Raw genomic sequence first — 22,450 nt, 5'->3', positions numbered from 1 at the left:
CATACCCTGATAAGCTGGCCTACTCCTGTTACTCCTCTGCTCGTCAGTCCATGTCTCGCATAGATTTTATCCTGGTCTCCCCTTCCCTCCTCCCACGCCTGTTGGACGCTGGTTTCTCGGCTCGGGGTTTGTCGGATCACTGTCCCTACTGGGTGAAGATTAGTTGTGGCCGTGACCGTCCCCCCCCGGCGTGGAGGCTTAACCCACATTGGCTCGGGCTTCTTCCTGAGGAGACGGATGTGTCATCGGTCTGGAGACCGTTTTTTGCGGAGAATGACCATTCTGCTTCCCCTTCAGTGGTTTGGGAAACGTTTAAGCTACATGTCAGATCCCATTTAACACATGCAATCAACAGGATCAAGGCTGGGTCTGTGGAGAGCTATAACGGCGCTCTGCGCGATCTGGCTGCGGCGGAGCAGGCCTTCCAGGCGGCTCCAACGCCGGAGGGAGCCGCGCAGCTTAGCCTTGTGACTAGGGTGGTAGCGCAGATGGAATATGAAAGGGCTCGTAGGAAGTTATTTTTCCAAAAGCAGAAACTGTTTGAGCACGGGGAGCGAGCGGGTAAACTCTTGGCTTATCTGGTGCATTGCGAAGATAGGCCCCCGGTGGTGATTAAGTTGCGCTCACCACAGGGTTCTTTGACCGCTGATCCTGAGCAGGTGGCTGATTTGTTCAGGGAGTTTTTTCGGGATCTTTACACTTCTGTGGCCCCGGCGGATGATTCTCTAATGAATGCTTTTTTGGCCTCTATAGAACTCCCCCAATTGTCGGCCGAGCAGGTAGAGTCTTTGGAGGCCCCGCTTACGGTGGAGGAGATCGTGGAGGCCATATCGCAATTCTCGAGAGCCAAATCACCCGGCCTAGACGGCCTCCCAATAGAATTCTATTCAGCATACGCTGAAGACTTGGCCCCACGCTTGTTGGCGTTGTTTACAGATATCTTTGAGACCTCTGCTCTGCCCCCATCCATGAGAGAGGCTCTGGTGATTCTAATACCTAAGCCCGGTAAGGATCCGCATCGTCCGGAGTCCTACAGACCTATATCCCTTCTCCAGGTTGACGTGAAAATTTTGGCGAAACTCTTATCCATTCGGGTCAACAAGGTCATCCTCTCTCTGATCCACACCGACCAGTCGGGCTTCATGCCCGGCAGGAACACTTCCTTTAATTTGAGAAGGCTATTTATGAATTTACAGGCCACGCACGATAATGTGGGCTCCAGAGTGGTGGTGTCCTTGGACACCGCCAAAGCTTTCGACTCTGTGGAGTGGAAGTTTCTTTGGAGATGCCTGGAGGGGTTTGGCTTTGGCCCGCATTTTGTCCGCTGGGTGCAGGTTCTGTACCAGGCACCGGTGGCCAGGGTGTTGGCCAACGGCTGGACATCTGCTGCTTTCCCTCTTAGTAGAGGGACGCGACAGGGATGTCCGTTGTCCCCACTGTTGTACGCTCTGGTGGCGGAGCCCCTAGCCATTGCTATTAGGACCCACCCGGATATAGGCGGCCTTCGCGTGGGACCCTTGGAGGAGAAGATTAGCATGTACGCGGACGACACACTGCTGTTTCTGGCGGACCCAGAGGCCTCTCTCCATACAGCGTTGTCCCTGATTGGCCGCTATGGCCAATTCTCGGGCTTAAAAATTAACTGGGATAAGTCCCAAATCCTGCCCATCGACGATATCTCGTCGGTCCCCCACAGCCTTGAGTTCCCCTTGTGTAGGGTGGATCGCATTAAATACTTGGGAGTTCAAGTCACGACGAGAGCGTCTGATTATGTCCCGGACAACTTACTGCCTCTCCTTTCCATGGTTAAAACACGGACTCAGACTTGGGCTAGACTGCCATTGGGGGTCATGGGACGCATCAATCTGATAAAGATGGTGTTACTCCCAAAACTGCTCTATGTCTTGTGGCATTCCCCGATATATCTCCCACTCCGGTATTTTCTTCAATTGGAATCTCTCCTCAAACCGTTTGTCTGGGGATCCTCCAGGCACAAATTGTCCTGGCGGAAACTGAAGAATGCTACCAATCTAGGGGGGATGGCTCTCCCTGATTTTAATTTATACTATATTGCAGCGCAGCTGTCTCATTTTTTCCATTTTAATTCTTCTGATAGGGAAAGATTCCTAGCGCTCCTTGCACCGTCTCGGGCCCATGCACTCACAGATCCACTGTCTCTCATAGTCTCGGGTATACGGGGGGCAGATAGCAGAGACAGCAGGACTTCAATGCTGTATCACTATCGGAGGCTGTGGGATGTGGTCTCGAGCAAGCTGGCCCTCCCAGACCTTCACGAATACACCCCCTTGTGGTGTAATGCCTCCCTTCCTGAGTTCCAGACTATACCAGATGTGCATGTGTGGGTACGACACGGAATCTTATTCTTGTCTCATCTCCTCACAAATGGCAATATTAGGAACTTTGAGTCCCTCTCCACCAAGTTCCATCTTCCCCCCCATATGCATTATAGATATCTTCAACTGAGACACGCTTTTCAGGCACAATTCCCTCAACCTCTCCCTGCCCTTCCTCCAGTTCCTGTGCTGGAAGTGGTTAGCTGCTCGGACCCTAGTCACCTCATTTCGATTTTATATACTATGTTGCACGAGCCGGCGTCCACGGTCCTGGCTTATGTCCCTAAGGCTAGATGGGAGGAGGATGTGGGAGCCCTGGAGGATGACGAGTGGAGTGACGCCCTGGATACTTGTAAACTGGCCTCCCCTAAATTGTCCGACCGTCTTACGCAAATATATATCCTACATCGTGCGTATCTTACCCCCATCCTGACAGCCAAATACAGACGTGACACCTCAGACACCTGCCCTATGTGTAAACGGGAGCGGGGAACTTTTTATCACTTGTTGTGGAGCTGCCCAGAGGTTCAGGGCTACTGGGCACAGATAGTTAAATTCCTGCATGACACCATGGGCTCTCCTCTCTCACTGGTCCCCAAGCCGTGTCTATTGGGTATATTTCCTGACACCAGCATGAATAAGTATACCACTATCTTTCTGCATGAGGTCCTGTTCTCTGCCCGAAAGCTGATTGCGAGAAGTTGGATGCGAGATAGACCTCCTGCTTTTCATGATTGGCTGAGGGAGGTTAATGCCACTATTCCGTATAAGAAACTTCTATATAGTCATCGTGGATGTCCCACGAAAATTTACTAAGATATGGGACAGGTGGACCCAGGCCCCGGAGACGTGTATTGGACCCGGTCTCCCGTCCCCCTCCCCTACATAGTTCCCTGGTCCGCAGGCCATTCACAGTGTTCCTCGGTCCTCACGCCTCACGCTGTTGTGTAGTTGTTCCATGCCATCGATACTTGTCTGGGTTACTTTTCTGGGTATGTACTCGCAAATATGTCCTTTGATACTCATACCCTGTTGTTCTGGTCATAGCTTGGCTAATTATTTGTGGATTACTGCATTACCCTGTTACTGTTATTTGCACTTTTTTTGTTCAATAAAGAACTGTTTGATTAAAAAAAAATATAAGAAAAATAAATATCAAATTTTTTTTTTTTTTTCTTTTTAGAAAGACAGTGGTAGGTAAGCATACACTTACCTTAGTGTGGTCTTTTCTGAGATTTGGTTCTGCTGAAACTGAATGGAATGGAGTGATACTAATATTTTGAACAAGAGCACCAAAAGTTTGCGCAGCCCTTCACATAATAAAGGGGGACAGTACAGTTACTACACAAATCAAGACAAGAGGGTTAAAAAAGGACCCCACTTGTGAGGGCTACTACTGCCTCAATGCTTCTGGAAGTCTATGGAGCTGCCATTGTAGTAGCCAATTCTACTCAGAAATCAGCAAGGGCAGGAAGTAAATTGGCAGACGGATCACAGCATGGAGGCAAGTGTAATTAAATGAGGTATGGCCAAAGGTCTTTTGGCCCCATTTCTCCTCACAGAGCCGGTCCAAGCCTCTGCAGGGATCCTGACATTGTCGGGGTCCGCCCAGAAGCCTGGACCAGCAGTTGGCTCAGCACGCCGCTGAGAGCCTGAGCTATCTGCTCCCACCCCCACCACAGTCCAGCACTCCAGTGGGTACTGGAGGGGTAGACCAGAGTGTGGTGATTGACAGTCACTGGTCTGTGCTCAGAGCAGACCTGAGAACTGGGAGCGGTCTTTGATCGCTCAGTTCCAAGTTTAGAGCTGGTAGGGGACAGGTGCTGCATCTACATAGGTGAGTATGTAGGTATATTTTTATCATTCCTGCAATAAATAAATAATGGAGGCTGCAGGTTTAACACTATTTCTCCTTTTCAATGTTGGAACTGAATATGGATATTGGACTGATGGTTGAAAAAAGTATGCAGATACGGTTCTCAATCTTCTAATGTTAGTCTGGCACCAATTATTTCATACCGTATGCGAGAATATTTATGGCTATTCTTGTGCAGCCTACTAGTTTTTGACATTTTATGGTATTTCTCAGTTCATCAAGCTGCCGCAATCATAATAAATAAAATAATTTGGGGAGAGCACACAAGCATTCCTGTAGAAATGTGTGAATCAATGTTATGTATGTAGAAGTGAAGTTTTTGAAAGTGCTGCCTGCATGTTAAGTGTTAGTGTCGGTTCACACTACCGCGACTTGTCAGGCGACTGGGGCAGCCTGACAAGTCGCGGTCCATTGTGTGCTATGGGAACCTTTCTAATAGGAGCAACTCAAGTCGCTCCGACTTAGAAAATAGTTCCTGTACTACTTCGGAGCGACTTGCATTGACTTCCATTATGTGAAGTCCGTGCAAGTCGCGCCGCAGTCGCGGTGCACGCGACTTCACAGGTCGCCTCCGAAGTCATGCCCTCAGAGCTCTCCTCTCGACACTGCAGAGTGTATCTTCAGCTCCCCTTTATTTTCTCAATTCTCAGACAAGCTTAAAAATGCAGCACTTTGAATGGCTGTAGAGAAGAGAAGACTGCAGATAAACAGGTACATTTTATATAGGAGGATTGGTTCAATCTCTCTGTATGACCTGAGGATATTCACTTCACTGGGTATGTGGAAGAGGTAAACACCAACTTAAAGGCTGAATTAACACTGACTTGCAGTAAAATGTAGGGAAAATTATGTCGATTTCCATAAATTTTAAGTGCATTTTGACATGCACATTTCCTGTGACATCAAATCCTGTTCCTGCTTGTGGGTTACAGAAGGAGTGAGTGAAGACATATTCAATTTTGGAGAGTTAGGTAAACATGTATGGTGACTAGAAAGCACCTGCTCTGCACACTAGGGATCGACCGATTATTGGCAAAGCCGATAAATCGGGGAAAGTGCATATCGGCCCTCGATATATCGGAATCGGCCCCCGGAGGTTACCGATATTGCAGATATTTCAGGAAAGTGCTTGTACCGGAGTGATGCCTGCAACTAGAGGCATTACCCAGATACCGGCGTCCATAGCCGAGGGTCGGCTGTCTTGTAAAGACAACTGATGCGGCCGAGAAGCCGCTCGGCTGTCATTACAAGGAGCGGGAGGGGACGTCTCTCTTCTCTCTCCTCCCCCCTCCCCTCCCCTCCTCCCCCCTCCCCTCCCCTCCCCCCCTCCTCCCCCCTCCTCCCCCCTCCTCCTCCCCCCTCCTCCCCTCCCCCCTCCTCCCCCCCCCCTCCCCTCCCCTCCCCTCCTCTCCTCTCCCCTCCCCTCCTCCCCCCTCCCCCCTCCCCCCTCCCCTCCCCCTTCCGCAGCTCGCGCGATTCTCTTGTCCCACCGGGAGACCTGGGCAACCAGCCTGCACGGCCGCCGAAGACCCAATCAAAGCTACATTCTTCTCTGATCGGGTCTCCATACAAAAACCCAGAAGTGATGTCATGACGTCACTTCCAGGTACTGGCGCCCGATGAAAAAAAAAAAAAAAGACAGCATTCAAAACAGCCAACAGCCAGACCCCCAGATCCCTCCACAAGAGTACCTGTCTAGAAAAAAAAAAAAAATCCAAAAACAAACATTTTTAAAATGTACGAAAATATCAGCGCATATCGGCCAATACCGATATGCATTGGCCAAATCATCGGTAACGAAAAACCGATATTAGTCGATCACTACTGCACACATTGCTCTTCTCTGCTCTCCAATTTCCCAAAGATGGCTGCTGGTATGGGTGCTTCTAAAGGGACAAAATTAATGGCAAGACAGTTTTTTTTTTTTTCCTTTACAGGCGCTTTACACATTTACACGTGTTGCATTGCGTTAAAATGCATATATGTTGCATTTTAAAGCAAAGCAGCATTGTAACATGAATAGGACTCATTGAAAGAACAATTGTTTTAGGCGTCTATGCGTTTAACAGCATTATACAAGTGCCATAAAAACACAGATCACCACACTAGTGTGAATTAATCCTGAAATGAAAACCATTTCTCAAGGTGACTTCTATTGTCAGCAGCATGTCCTAGCTTTCTGCTTGCAGCGATCTGTGCTGTGATGCAGTTCCTGGCCACCACCAGGGGGTGCTGCATACAGATAGGAGATCTGCTCTGCATTTTGCTGAATGGCCAACCTGTCACCCTAGACTAGATTCATTAGAGCATAGCAGAACGCAGGAGAAAATGCTGCGGAAAACAGGTTTGAACTGTAAGTGAATGTCATTAGAGAAGATGTAATACGAATACAATGTAATGCCTTACTCCTCGATCTGCCAGGCTCCCTCCATCTGTGCGATAACACCAGAATGCAACAACCAGTGGAGAGTCCTAAAGAAGAGGCTTCAGGGGACGGATCACACAGATGGAGGAAGCCTGCCAGACCAAGGAAAAAATAAAATAAAAAATCTAGTACACCTTATTTCTATACTTCTAGATTTTATGAGCATTTAACCCTTGCACTGAAAGGGAAGTTCTTTGTAATTCCCTGAGTTGGGCTTTAAGTCACAGACCCACAAGCTGCAAATAAGCGGCGGCATTCCTTCTCCTTATACTTGTTCCGGGTCAGTGACTCAAACTGCACTGAAGGCAAAGCATCAGCATGACCACCTGGGAACTAGCGTACTTACAAAAGGAAATCGGCATCCTTCATTCTCTCATGATGGGTTCACATTAGATAGGAGTAATCCATCAAACTGCCATTTAACAGGTAATCAAACTGCCATTTTTAGGGCTCCAGGGACAAGTAAAAATATATACATTGTAGTGGAAAAAAAAAAAAATAGACAAAAGCGCACCAACCGCCTTCAATACAACTCATTTATTGGGGGCAAAAAATATGAAGGATTAGAATTACAAATAGAAGATTAAAACAGTGCTCATCTGTGAGCAAAGTCTGCCGACAAGGAGCCCACTCGCTGTGGTCAGGGGTCAACTGAAAAACAATAAAAACCTGACTTTGGTCTCTTTCACAGGACCGTTTCGATCAGGTCAGCCTATCTTTTTTTTTTTTTTAGATGGACCCGATTGGACAGTCCCATTCACCCATATGGACCAGCTGGTGTAAACCGACTTGTGTTCATTTACACAAGCCTACCTCCACCTACCTGGATCAGCATCATGGTTGCCCCCAAAGGGCCAATTGGATCTGTAAAACTAGATGTCCATAGCGCCCCCACCATCCCTTACATCCCAATGTACCCCCCTTGCCTTGTGCTGCTTGGGAAGAAGCTGGGTGCGGAGCTGGGAAGTAGAAAGTGCAGAGTCTGGAGTTAGCAGTTGAATGCGGAGACCAAGGGAGGCAGAGAAGAGAGAGTACTGCAGCTGCACGGAGAAGCACAGGATCTGGTGGAGGGGGTTCTGTCCTCTGCTGCCAAGTGCTGAAATAAGGGGGGGGGGGGGGGTGCCACAGCTGCAGTAGAGGTGCAAGGACAACAGAAATGGCTTGGCGGGCTAGATTCCGGCGGCAAGCCCTGTGTTTTACCCATGTGGCCTAGGCGGATCAGTTTGGAGGGCAGTCGGGTGCACACAGATAGCCGAGTCTAATGACATCTGGCCACCCATAGAGCACAGCAAAGCTTGCAGCTTTTGGGAGCACTATAAAATAACGGTATGTAGCCTCACCTACATACAGTAAATGATCCTGCAGCAGACGAGACCTTCTTTCCACTCCTGGAACGAAATCGAGTCAGGCTGAGTGCTGCCTTGAATTCTATAAATGTATAGACCCCTTCCTCTGATTGGCTGAGATGGAGAGGCGGTCTGATGACATACTGAACTCCGCCCCAGCCAACCAAAGGAAGATTTGCAATCCTGTGAATGGCGGAGCAGTACTCCGCTCGACTCGTTTTTGTTATAGAAGTGGGATGGGAAGCTCTTGTCCTGCTGCTGGATCACATACTGTATATAGTTGGGGTTACATACAGTTTATACAGCCTTTCCAGCTGCTGCAACCGTTAGTAAGGTAGATTGTGTGTTTGGACCCGTTTGGCTCAAACAAAATAATTTAAAGTTAAATGAAACCAAGAAAAAAAAAAAAAAAAAAGTACCAGTGACCTTCAGATGTAATGACATTTCTGAAGTTTTGCATTTCAGTGATAGGGTCCTCTTCTCTATTCTGTCAAGGGACACCAACTGTATGCCATATCTGCATGTTCTTCCTACTATTTCGGTTTCCTCTGACCATACCTGATCCAAAAAGCATACGGGTAGGTTACCTGGCATGTAATCAAGCTGGCCAGAGTGAATAAATGTGCAATTGTATGACAGGAACCTTCTACTGGAAGCTTTTATCTGGGCAGTGACTGAAGTGCTCTCTGTATAATGTAGCATAATAATTTCCTTTTAATTAATTTAAAAAAGCTTTTTTGGCTACACGTCTCTTGTGGGTTACAGTAATGCACTTAGTTGTGCTCTCCTGTGACCCAGAATAAGCCGACAGTGGCCTAAAGTCTGTCAGCTGACATCACATAGCCACGCTGATGGACAGTTGACTGAGTCTCTCAGTGTGCAGCTGAGAGTCAGAGCCAGCTGCTCCCACCCGGCACTCCAGTGAGTGCTGGACTGCTGTTTAGAGCAGACCAAGAACTGAGCAATCAGCGGTAATGCAATTGCTCAGTTCTCAGGCTTGGAGTTGGAGAGAGACCTCACAGTGATGCTGCAGCATAGATGCGAGTATGTATGTGTATGCCATAATACGTACCTCTTGGCTGCTTGTTTTGATCAGGAGTAAGGTGGGCTCATGTCCTTCAGAATGCAAGTAGAACCTGGAAACAGAAGGTCAGCCAGAATAAATGTCAATTTAAATGCCACTGGGAAAAAAAATTTTTTTTTAACATATGCAACTTCATATTAAATAGGATTTTGTATGCATTGCAAAATTGGAACACACAAGTTAAATGTTCTTTTACATGTAGGTATAGCTCCCGCCTCTAGGAGCTTTGGACCCTATATAGAAAGGGGCCTAACTCTTTCCAGGGTCTATACGTTGGCACCTACAAGCAGAACGGTGTCCTACGGTGAAGCCTTTCTTTAAATGTTCATTGGGGGATATGGGACTTTATTCTTCAAACATGTGTAAATGTCTAAAAGCAGTTCCTAAAATAAAATGTTAGATACACACACACACACACACACACACACACACACACACACCCCCCATCTGGAGAGTATTCAAAGCACTTCACTTTTCCCAAACTTTGTTAGGTTAAAGCCTATTCCAAAACGTGATAAATGTATTTTTTCCTTAAAATTCTACAAACAATACCCCATAATGACAACATGAAAGAAGTTGGTTTGAAATCTTTGGTTCCAATTACAGCCTCAAGACTTAGTATGATGCTACAACCTTGGAACACCTATCTTTGGGCAGTTTCTCCCATCCTTTGTAGGACCTCTCAAGCTCTAATCAGTTGTATGGGCGCATCGGTGCAAAGCCATTTTCAGATCTCTCCAGAGATGTTCAAATCTGGTTCAAGTCTGGGCCTGACATTCAGAGTTGTCCCCTAGCCACTACTTAGTTATCTTGGCTGCATGCTTAGGGTCTTTGTCCTGTGGGAAGATGAACCTTCACCCAGTCGGAGGTCCAGAGCAGGTTTTTATCAAGAACGTCTCTGTACATTGATGCATTCATCTTTCCCTCAATCCTGACTAGTCTCCCAGTTCCTGCCACTGGAAAAACATCCACTCAGCAAGATACTGCCACCACCATGCTTCACTGTATGGATGGTATTGGCCAGGTGATGAGCGATACCCGGTTTCCTCCAGACATGACGCTTGTCATTTAGGCCAAAAGTTTAATCTTTGTCTCATCAGACCATGTTTCTCATGTCGGAATCCTTCAGGTGCCTTTTGGCAAAACTCCAGGCAGGCCATCATGTGCCTTTTATTGGAGGAGTGGCTTTCGTCTGGCCACTCTACCATACAGGCCTGATTGGTGGAGCGCTGCAGAGATGGCTGTTCTTCTGGAAGGTTCTCCTCTCTCCATAGATAAATGTTGGAGCTCTACAAGAGTGACCATCAGGTTCTTGGTCACCTCCCTAAGGCTCTTCTCCCCCGAGCGGCCTGCTCTAGGAAGAGTGTTGGTGGTTCCAAACTTCTTCCGTTTATGGATGGAGGCCACTGTGCGCATTGCAGAAGTTTTTCTGTAGCCTTCCCCAGATCTGTGCCTTGATAAAAACCTGTTGGAGGCATATAGACAATTCCTTGAACTTCATGACTTGGTTTGTGCTCTGACATGCACGGTTAACTGTAGGACCTTATATAGACAGGTTTGTGCCTTTCCAAATCATGTCCAATTAACTGAATTTACCACAGGTGGACTCAATCAAGTTGTAGAAACATCAAGGATGATCAGTGGAAACAGGATGCACCTGTGATCACTTTTGAGTGTTATGGCAAAAGATGAAAAAAAAAAAAAATTATATGCAAGTGAATATTTTTTTTTTTTTTTTTAATAAATTTGCAAAGATTTCAAACTTCTTTCACATTGTCAGTCATTATGGCATATAGTTTGTAGAATTTTGAGGAAAATTTTTATTTTCAAGCTTACCGTGAAATCCATTTCTCTGAGTTTTACGGACACAGTGCTCCATATTCAGAACCATAGGGTTCTATTGCCCCCTACAGAAGTAGGACACTAGGCAGAAAAAAAAAAAAAAAAAAAAAAGGAAGAAGGACTTGGCTACACCTATGGGCAGTCCTAGCTGGTATACATCCCCCTCTCTGCTATAGGCCTTCAGTTTAGTAACAAGCCCTATCAGAAGTATCAAAACTCCATAGAGGGGTGGGTGCTGTCAATGAACTCAGAAATTGATTTTACGGCAACTACAAAAATACTAAAAAACAGGATCCCAACCTAAACAATACACCCCCAAAGAGGGAACAGACCCTCTAAACAGTAACCTGCAAAAGCCTGGGCCAAAGGAAGCATCTGCAGATGCCAGCACATCCATTTTGTAGAAGTGAAAGTGTGCACCGGTAACCAAGTGGCCGCCTTGCAAACCTGCGTCATTGACGTCGGATGACGGAAAGCCCAAGAAAACACTAAGTGCCCAAGTAGAGTGTGCCGTTACAAGAAAAAGGAGGAACCTGACCCTTAATAGAATAGGCCTGAGTCACCATCTGTCTGATCCTTTCGGAAATGGTCGCAGAAGAAGCAGACAGCCCTTTTCTTGGCCCATCCGTGATCAAACAGTGAGCCTGACCTCTGAAAAGACGCAGTGGCTGCTAGATACACCTCCAAATCACTCAAACCACATCCAAGGCATGCAATTCAAATTCCTTGGGAATTAATGGGCCTGGGACACAGGGAAGGCAACACAATGTCTTCAAATGGAAGTCCGTGACTACCTTAGGTAAGAACGGGCGTGGTCGAAGAACCACCTTATCTTTGTGGACCACCAGACCAAACAAAGCTACCTTCTGAGACAGCGTAAGCAGGGAAATCTCCCAATATTTTCAAAGAGGCTTTTGGAGAACAGAGCACCAAGCTCAAATCCAACAGCAGTAAAGGAGACCGCACCTGAAGTCAGGGGTCAAACCCCTTGGAAAAAAAAAAAAAAAAAAGTACACACCAATCAATGCATTACCAGGGGTCACTGAAAGAAGACCGCCAAGGCAGACACCTGGCCCTTGATGGTACTCAAGGCCAAATTCTGCTGGACACCTCGTTGAAGGAAGGTCAAAGCCACCAAAAAGGAACAAGGGTGAACACTGATCGACTCCCACCACTAAATGTACGCATTCCACGTACGATGGGAAATCTTTCTAGAAGTAGACTTCCGAGCCTTCAGCAATGTCAGGATAACCGACTCAGGCAAACTTCTATAATTCAGCACTTGGCTTTTAACAGCCAGGCCGTCAAAGCCAGCGACTGTAAAGCAAGATGGAAGATCGACCCTTGGGACAGCAGTTCCTCTCTGAGAGGCAGTCTCCAAGGAACATAAGGTCCAAAACAATATTAGTGAGGAATACGGAAAATTCCAGGTGAAATGTTCACAGCAACTTTAAGGTGCAGGTGATCCCACCACCAAGTTAGGACTGGCCCCTTACCAGAGCTGAGAAATTAAGGGCGTTTTGAATAGGAATCCAGATGGGAGAGGGGTGCTCAGGTGAGGATGGGTACTAAAAAGCACCACTCAAACGTGAGGATGAGCCTCTTATCAGATAGTAGACGGTATAGGGCTTATCATAGATTCTCCTGATGGTAAGTGTCCTCTATCCTGGGCAGCCTCGATCTGGATGATTCCCCTCTGGTGCCAGTGAATATGTCCACACGGTTTCTCATAAAGACAGAGACCAGACAATAGTGCAGTACCTTCTTAACATTTATTAAAAAATACAGGGTAGTCTTTAAATAATGCCTCGGGAATGGACCGAAGAGAGGGTAACCGTGGCCGCCTGCAGTGCGGTCCGCGGCAATGAATTATGACGATGCGGCGCTCCTTTCTGACGCGTTTCCTCCTAAAGCGGATGTCAATGGAGACAGGAGACAGGCTGAGGCAGTCTGCCTGCCAGTTTTCCACTCCTGGAATGTGTACGGCGGAGAGGGCCGTAACGAGAGTTATGCCCACCGGAGAATGCTACTTCGAGAGCCGCTAACACTTTGTTCCACCCTAGTAATTGACATAAGCCACCGCCATGTCATTGTCCGACAGGATCTGTACCGGGAGCCCCCGGAGCCGATCCCTCCAGTGATCCAGAAACAGCCTGATTGCCCGAAGTTCCAAGACATTGAGCAGTAGGGTGGATTTCTCCAGCGTCCAACAACCCTGAGCGGAGCTCAGTCCCAGGGCACCTTCCCACTCGGAAAGACTGGCAACCGCAGTGACCACTGCCCAACAATACAAGGGGAGAAAAGATTTACCCTGCCAAAGACCCAGAAAGAGAAGCCACAAGACCAGGGAACCCCTGGCTTCCCAGCTCAGCTGAATCTGTGTATAGAGACTTTGGACACTTGTCCCATTTTACCAGGATCTCACCTTGGAGGGACCTCAGACTGTGCAAACGAAACTGCCTCAAAGTAGACCCCATCAGTAGAGATCGACCGATTATCGGCAACACCGATATATCGAGGGGCGATCTGCTTTCAGCCAGCCAGCCACCACAGGGTGACACCAAGCCAGCCAGCCAGCCACCACAGTGGGACACCAAGCCAGCCAGCCAGCCACCACAGTGGGACACCAAGCCAGCCAGCCACCACAGTGGGACACCAAGCCAGCCAGCCACCACAGTGGAACACCAAGCCAGCCAGCCAGTCACCACAGTGGGACACCAATCCAGCCAGCCAGCCACCACAGTGGGACACCAAGCCAGCCAGCCACCACAGTGGGACACCAAGCCAGCCAGCCACCCACCACCGTGTTCCCTGCAAGCCAGCCAGCCACCCACCACCGTGTTCCCTGCAAGCCAGCCACCCACCACCGTGTTCCCTGCAAGCCAGCCACCCACAACAGGGTGACACCAAGCCAGCCACCCGGCCACCACAGTGTTCCAGCAAGCCAGCCAAACACAACAACAGGGTGCCAGCAAGCAAGCCACCCACACTGCCAGGCGTCAGCCAACGATCCACAACAGGGTGACAGCAAGCAAGCCACACTGCCAGGCGTCAGCCATCAACCCACAACAGGGTGCCAGCCAGCCACCCAAACTGCCAGGCGTCAGCCTCCGATCTACAAGGGTGCCAACAACTCAGCAAGCCACCCACACTGCCAGGCGTGAGCCACCGACCCACAACAGGGTGACAGCAGCCAGCCACCCCACACTGCCAGGCATCAGCCACCAACCCACAACAGGGTGCCAGCAAGCAAGCCACCCACACTGCCAGGCGTCAGCCACCGACCCACAACAGGGTGATAGCAGCCAGCTACCCCACAACAGGGTGCCAGCAGGCAAGCCACCCACACTTCCAGGGGTCAGCCACCAACCCACAACAGGGTGCTAGCATCTTCAGCAAGCCATTTTTTTAATCTTTTTTGTGTCTTTCAAATTGAAATAGAGATGGATGAGGAGAGAAAAAAAAAAAAAGTAAAAAGTGTGGTCTGGGACTATTTCTCGTCTCAACCTTCTCCAGGAAAAGCAACAGTGTGCAACACATGTACAGACATCATAGGCATGGGATCAGTAACTGCAAAAAACAAAAAAATACGTCAAATCTTTGGGACCCTCTAAGAGTTCATCATATTAAATTATATCATGCAGCACAGAAAAAACAAAATGAATATCAATGTGATTTTGAAATACCTCCTCCACTATCCCAGGCAACAATAACAGATATGTTTCAGAAAAAAGTGTCACTGTCTAGATTCAGATGGAAGGTCCCAACTGCTGGACAGAGTAATCGCAGAGATGATGGTCACCGATAACCAGCCATTTACAATGGTGTCTGACTCAGGATTTAAGCGGTTGATATCCATACTTGAGCCAAGCTATACACTGAAGAGTGAGAAGTATTATCGAACAGAAATGCTGGGAAAGAGTCACCAAAAGGTCGTTGACAAAGTAAAGGCTATGCTGCAATTAGAGAATGCTGGCAACTCACTCTTATCCATGAATGACTGCTGGTTAGGACAAACAGAGTCCGGCAACTCATTAATGATTCTTACATGCCACTTCATTGACAGTGGGTGGACAAAAAGGCAATTGGTTCGATACAAAAATGATGCAAGGATACTGAGTACAGTAGAGAAAGGTTTCTAGGCATGCTTGAAGACTGGGGAATCAACAAAGACCGAGTGATGCTTGTGCTACTTCGAGAGACTGGAGCAAACCTGCGGAAAGGAATGAGGCTTGATGATAGGTCATACCTCAGTGTCATGGCACACAACACCCTCCAACTTTCAAATGATGGTCTGTCAAGCCAAAGAGCTTTGATTGATATGAGAAGCATGAACAGATTAAAAATGTTGTGCTTGCAAGTCTTTTGAATCTTCAATACAAGAACAATGCTTTCTCTTCTGATGATGTACTGGCAAAGGCAAAACAATGGCTGACAGAAGATATTTAACAGGAGGTTCCTGCTGAAAGACCTTGTTTGGATCACTATTTTGATAATCTGAAAGAGCAGAATGCTGCAAAAAACAGAAAAATGTCCAAAAATATGTCAAAACAGAAGAGAACTGCTTCGTGGTCGAATTGATCAGTAAATTTTCAGTGTTTTATTGGGGCCTTGGATGATTCAATTTCTTCTGAATCTGCAATAATGAGCCTGGATGATGAACTTTATCTCTATTTGAAGGAACCAGAAATTGACAGAAGAAGTGATCCTCTTCAGTGGTGGAAAGAAAATGAGGCACGCTACAAAAGACTTGCTTCCCCTGCTAGAAGATATCTCTATCTGCTCCTCTGTCCTCCTGAGCATGTTTATGAAGTGGCAGAATTATATGAACAAAACAGAAACCCTTTAACAGGTGACCATGGACATGCTGAAATGTGATGCTTTCTTCAGTATAATATTGTTCTACTTAACTGGAAGTATTGAAAAAAAGAGTAGTGTCCACTCAAATCCATTGTGTAGCTGTCGCCTAACTTTTGCTAGCAGTTTTGCACTGACTGCAGTAAATCATTGCAATGAGTGCACTACTGCACCAGTAGTCCACTGACTCCAGTCCAAACCACTGTCTAGCTGTTGCCTTGCTTTTTTTCTAGCAGTTTTGCACTGACTGCACTGCAGTAGGGATTCAAAATTATTGCAGTGATTGAGTGCACTACTGCAGCAGTTTATTATGCATTAATGAATAAAAGAGAGAGAACAGAGCAGCGCCACCTGAGTGTAGTATTAAAACAATACTTTATTGGCATAAAAGGTAATGCACTTACATGAGTGATAGGAAAGCAGGCTTTACAGCAAGTCATCCGATCCACTGCAGGGGAGGCAGGAGAGGTGTAGACAGCCCTGGGTCCTGGCTGTGTCAGTGGCTTCTGGCACTTCTGATGTCCTGTTGGAGTCACAGCTTCTCCCTCATCACATCCGGTGGAAGCGGGGTGGTGCTAGCGTTCGAGGCATGCATGCCCCTTCGTCAGGCATTGTCTACAGACCAAAGGAAGCTCCCTCTTATATGGCTAGAGTTGGAGCCAGTGTCATCAGTTGTCAAGGAGATGGGGGAGTGGCTTGGAGCAGAGAGGAGCTAGTGTACAGCTGTGAGAGATAAGGGCTGAACATCCTAGGCTGATTAACCTTATGTGCACTTGTTAGGAGTATTATGAGCAGTTCAGCTAAGATTGGACACATACTTGGATTGGATTGGGTGTCCTGATGGAAGTTCCCTCATGGGGATTAGGGGGCTGCTGTATAGTAGAGGGGAAAGAGGGGGGTAATTTGTACGGTGTCTATGCGCACAAGTGAGACTGATGTGTGTGAATCGCACGTGCTCACATGATGATAAAGGATGAGCCTAAGTTTTTCCCCTATGTGCACTTGTGTTAAGTATTATTAGGAGTACTTATAGAGATGGTATTTAAATAATGAGGCGCTAAGGACCGATAGGGTCAGACAAAGGAGAGAAAAAAAAAAAAAAAGAAGAAAAACCACGTGATCCTAATGCGGTTTGGAATTGAACAGATATACGGATATACTGTAAATGGATTATGGACAAGTGTCTTTGCTGGGGGCTCCTGTCGGGAGTGGAGGGGAAGGGGGTGGGTTTTGTAATGGTGTGTGTGCGGTGTTCATGCGCACAAAAGCGGCGAATCGCACGTGCATGTTTATCCATAGATTTGCGTATGTTTGCATGTCAATGTCCACATGTACCTGACATACAAGCATTCGGCCTCTACAAACCTAATCCACTTCCCAGTAAAGAAAAGTCAGACTACAACAACTGAACAGCCCCGGCGATTCACTACCACCTTCCACACGTTTGACCTGCAATCATGTCACCCATGGAATTCGTGGTTTACTGCCTGTCTTGCCCCTGCGGCCTGCTATATGTAGGCCGCACCATACGCACTCTGCGGAAAAGGTTCGGGGAGCATAGACGCTCCGTTGAAGCTGGTTCTGACAAACTCAGTGTCCCCAAGCATTTCCTCCAACACCACCACCAGTCCTCAAGAGAATTGAAAGTATGGGTCATCGAATCCATCCCCCAAAAGCTTCCCCCAGCCGAAAGATTTAAACGGCTATGCAACCGTGAATCCTATTGGATTTATCGCTTGGATACTTTGGCCCCCGGGGGCCTCAACGAAGAGCTAGAGGTCAATCCACTATTATAAAACCGATAACTATTCTCCTAATCGAACACAAGCCACCCTGTATGTCAGGTACATGTGGACATTGACATGCAAACATACGCAAATCTATGGATAAACATGCACGTGCGATTCGCCGCTTTTGTGCGCATGAACACCGCACACACACCATTACAAAACCCACCCCCTTCCCCTCCACTCCCGACAGGAGCCCCCAGCAAAGACACTTGTCCATAATCCATTTACAGTATATCCGTATAGCTGTTCAATTCCAAACCGCATTAGGATCACGTGGTTTTTCTTTTTTTTTTTTTTCTCTCCTTTGTCTGACCCTATCGGTCCTTAGCGCCTCATTATTTAAATACCATCTCTATAAAGTACTCCTAATAATACTTAACACAAGTGCACATAGGTGAAAAACTTAGGCTCATCCTTTATCATGTGAGCACGTGCGATTCACACACATCAGTCTCACTTGTGCGCATAGACACCTTACAAATTAAACCCCCCCCCTCTTTCCCCTCTACTATACAGCAGCCCCCTAATCCCCATGAGGGAACTTCCATCAGGACACCCAATCCAATCCAAGTATAGTATACAGTGGCGGCTGGTGCTCAAAATTTTTTTTTGGGGGGGGGGGGGGGGGGCGCAAAAAGAAAAATGTAATAGGTATTGCTTCGCGCCAAAAAAACGCAGTAAAAAAATTGCGTGACTTTGAAGCTGTGCCCCCTTCAATGCAATGAACACTGTGCTGTGCCCCCTTCAATGCAATGAACACTGTGCTGTGCCCCCTTCAATGCAATGAACACTGTGCTGTGCCCCCACAATGCAGAGTTCAGCGTGCATGCCCCTTTCAATTCAGAGCGCCACAGCATTGTCCCCAATCACTGCAGAGCGCCACATCATTGTCCCCCAATGATTGCAGAGTGCCACAGCATTGTACCCCAATGATTGCAGAGTGCCCACAGCATTGTACCCCAATGATTGCAGAGTGCCACAGAATTGTACCCCAATGATTGCGGAGTGCCCACAGCATTGTACCCCAATAAATGCAGAGTGCCCACAGCATTGTACCCCAATAAATGCAGAGTGCCCACAGCATTGTACTCCAATAAATGCAGAGTGCCCACAGCATTGTCCCCCAATAAATGCAGAGTGCCCACAGCATTGTATCCCAATAAATGCAGAGTGCCCACAGCATTGTACCCCAATAAATGCAGATTGCCCACAGCATTGTCCCCCAATAAATGCAGAGTGCCCACAGCATTGTCCCCCAATAAATGCAGAGTGCCCACAGCATTGTCCCCCAATCAATGCAGAGTGCAGCGTGCGTGCTCCCTTCAATTTAATGCACTTACCTGGCGGCGGCGGGTTCTTCCCTCCTCGATCCAGTCCGTCCTCTCTGCGGCGGCGGGAAGGAGAGCGGCTTCTCCCTCGTCCTCCGAGCGGCGGTGACGGTGAGTGACTGACTCACGCACCGGCACCGCCCCCATTGTGACGTCAGGGATCGGATGTCCTGGATGATGATTGGTCCAGGCTGGAGACTGGACCAATCACAGCCAGGATATCCGAAAGTGGGGGTGTCCTATCGCAAGGACTTGCGATCGGGTTACGCCCCCAGAAGGCTGCCGATCGGCGCCTCTTCTGGGACGTAACCCCATCCCCCCCCCCCCCTAGCCACCACTTCCATTACAGAGGCCGGCTAACCCAATTTTTTTTTTGTAAAACTTTGTGTTCGCTTTGTCATTTTTTTTTTTTCGTTAGGGGTAGGGGGGCGGCGCCCTGGCGCCCCCTATGCACGGGCCGCCACTGATAGTATATCTTCTCCAGTTGAAGCATATTCATATATGTGTCCAATCTTAGCTGAACTGCTCATAATACTCCTAACAAGTGCACATAGGGTTAATCAGCCTAGGATGTTCAGTCCTTCTCTCTCACAGCTGTACACTAGCTCCTCTCTGCTCCAAGCCACTCCACCATCTCCTTGACAACTGATGACACTGGCTCCAACTCTAGCCATATAAGAGGGAGCTTCCTTTGGTCTGTAGACAATGCCTGACGAAGGGGCATGCATGCCTCGAACGCTAGCACCACCCCGCTTCCACCGGATGTGATGAGGGAGAAGCTGTGACGCCAACAAGACATCAGAAGTGCCAGAAGCCACTGACACAGCCAGGACCCAGGGCTGTCTACACCTCTCCTGCCTCCCCTGCAGTGGATCGGATGACTTGCTGTAAAGCCTTTTAAATGTGTTGATCTGTGTTTGCAGCGCTGCTCAAAAGTGTTGATGTGTAAATATACCATAAATTACAATAAAATTCAAAAGTGCATATTGAAATTCATATGTGCATAATAAATAAATATATAAAGCTGCATAATGAAATGAATCATCAAGTGCAATAGTGCTGTGCTGAAATTGTGTATAAACGACCTGTTAAATATCACCATAAAACAAGTGCAGTAATAAAACTCATATAAAGTCCATAATAAAAGTCCTTTTTCAAATTATAAAGTGCTGGTGCTCATCCGTGTTGCTTGCGGGGTCTCCCCCTTTGTGGATGTACTTACCACAATCTGGTTTAAACTGAGCAGGTAATGGTAATCATGATGATCTTTGAATTCAATATTGTTGACTAGAATTCCAATAAAGACTCCTTTTCCTCTTTGAATACTCCCAAGTGTCCTCATAAAAAGAAAAAACTTTCCATGGTGAAGCCCGTTTAAAATTGCAATTTATTAGGGTTAACAGACAATGGGATACTCACAAACATAGTATTGTAAAAGACATGTAAAACACTCGGCTCGGTGGTTAACTGCTCCCGCAGCGTGCGCTTCACCGACCGGATATCATGTGACAGGGCTCTCGGCCAATCGCTAGACGCGTTTCGCTGTTGAACACAGCGTCTTCTGTAGCTAGCTATCCGAGCCTGTCATTACGCTTAAATAGTATTGTGCTGTGCATCTCTTCCGGTTACCACTATTTCTCTACTTAAAAGTTTCTCCTCACTCCCCAATGTAATATTTGGTCATGTCTCCTGGCCCGATATATTAGTCTAATCCTTTATTAAACAACAATAATATAGTTACGATCGTTCTGAAAAGTCCATTTGGCTTAATGGACACCCTGCCCTCTAGTGGTGAGATGAGACCTCCTCTCTCTAAGTGACATCAATTCGAGTTGTACTACAATTAGTTTGATACCGTGTATTTACATACATCGTACAAGATGGCACACGATACCTAATTCTATGTTACTGGTTAGGATATGTACAATGTATATATAAATGTAATATGTTAATATACTTAGTTACGATATTAACTTGTGCTGCCACCTAACGGTAAAGACTAGCATTAATCCTATGCTCTTTGTTTCACGATTGTACCCATACACTTTCCAATGGCATACAATCTCTGTTACTTTAATAAATACATATATAAATAAATGTCATATAGGTATAAGGAAAAAGGATTTTAAAAAAGGTTTCAAGCTTGAATTAACTGAGGTTATTGTACATTCATGTTAAAATTATATATTAATATTGTATGTTAAAATTAAATAAATAAATAATAGCATCTCTAAAATTCTTTAAAAATCATTTATGAAGCAGTTGATATCTATTTCGATGTTTAAACCCTTCGGCGTCATGCTGTCAAGTTTATGGATCCACCATGTCTCATTTCGAGAGAAAGTTTCGGGAAAGTGTATGGGTACAATCGTGAAACAAAGAGCATAGGATTAATGCTAGTCTTTACCGTTAGGTGGCAGCACAAGTTAATATCGTAACTAAGTATATTAACATATTACATTTATATATACATTGTACATATCCTAACCAGTAACATAGAATTAGGTATCGTGTGCCATCTTGTACGATGTATGTAAATACACGGTATCAAACTAATTGTAGTACAACTCGAATTGATGTCACTTAGAGAGAGGAGGTCTCATCTCACCACTAGAGGGCAGGGTGTCCATTAAGCCAAATGGACTTTTCAGAACGATCGTAACTATATTATTGTTGTTTAATAAAGGATTAGACTAATATATCGGGCCAGGAGACATGACCAAATATTACATTGGGGAGTGAGGAGAAACTTTTAAGTAGAGAAATAGTGGTAACCGGAAGAGATGCACAGCACAATACTATTTAAGCGTAATGACAGGCTCGGATAGCTAGCTACAGAAGACGCTGTGTTCAACAGCGAAACGCGTCTAGCGATTGGCCGAGAGCCCTGTCACATGATATCCGGTCGGTGAAGCGCACGCTGCGGGAGCAGTTAACCACCGAGCCGAGTGTTTTACATGTCTTTTACAATACTATGTTTGTGAGTATCCCATTGTCTGTTAACCCTAATAAATTGCAATTTTAAACGGGCTTCACCATGGAAAGTTTTTTCTTTTTATGAGGACACTTGGGAGTATTCAAAGAGGAAAAGGAGTCTTTATTGGAATTCTAGTCAACAATATTGAATTCAAAGATCATCATGATTACCATTACCTGCTCAGTTTAAACCAGATTGTGGTAAGTACATCCACAAAGGGGGAGACCCCGCAAGCAACACGGATGAGCACCAGCACTTTATAATTTGAAAAAGGACTTTTATTATGGACTTTATATGAGTTTTATTACTGCACTTGTTTTATGGTGATATTTAACAGGTCGTTTATACACAATTTCAGCACAGCACTATTGCACTTGATGATTCATTTCATTATGCAGCTTTATATATTTATTTATTATGCACATATGAATTTCAATATGCACTTTTGAATTTTATTGTAATTTATGGTATATTTACACATCAACACTTTTGAGCAGCGCTGCAAACACAGATCAACACATTTAAAAAGCACTTGCACTTTTATTGCAGCTAGCAGCTCATTCATCTGTTT

The 22,450-nt window shown here is 46.5% G+C and overlaps 1 protein-coding gene across 2 annotated transcripts in view; it reads right to left on the bottom strand.

The window, feature by feature from the left end:
* The window catches only part of TBC1D24 (TBC1 domain family member 24), a 107,314-nt gene that overhangs the window by 21,270 nt on the left and 63,594 nt on the right, over positions 1–22,450 (bottom strand). For both annotated transcript variants that reach the window (XM_082260023.1, XM_082260024.1), the window contains one exon: positions 9,074–9,137. In XM_082260023.1, coding sequence (XP_082116149.1) covers positions 9,074–9,137 — 64 coding nt within the window. The remainder of the gene's footprint in view (positions 1–9,073; positions 9,138–22,450) is intronic.

This window comes from Pelophylax lessonae (assembly GCF_965119305.1).
Source record: "Pelophylax lessonae genome assembly, chromosome: 6".
Taxonomy (NCBI): Eukaryota; Metazoa; Chordata; class Amphibia; order Anura; family Ranidae; genus Pelophylax; species Pelophylax lessonae.
This window is presented reverse-complemented; position numbering and strand designations above follow the sequence as displayed.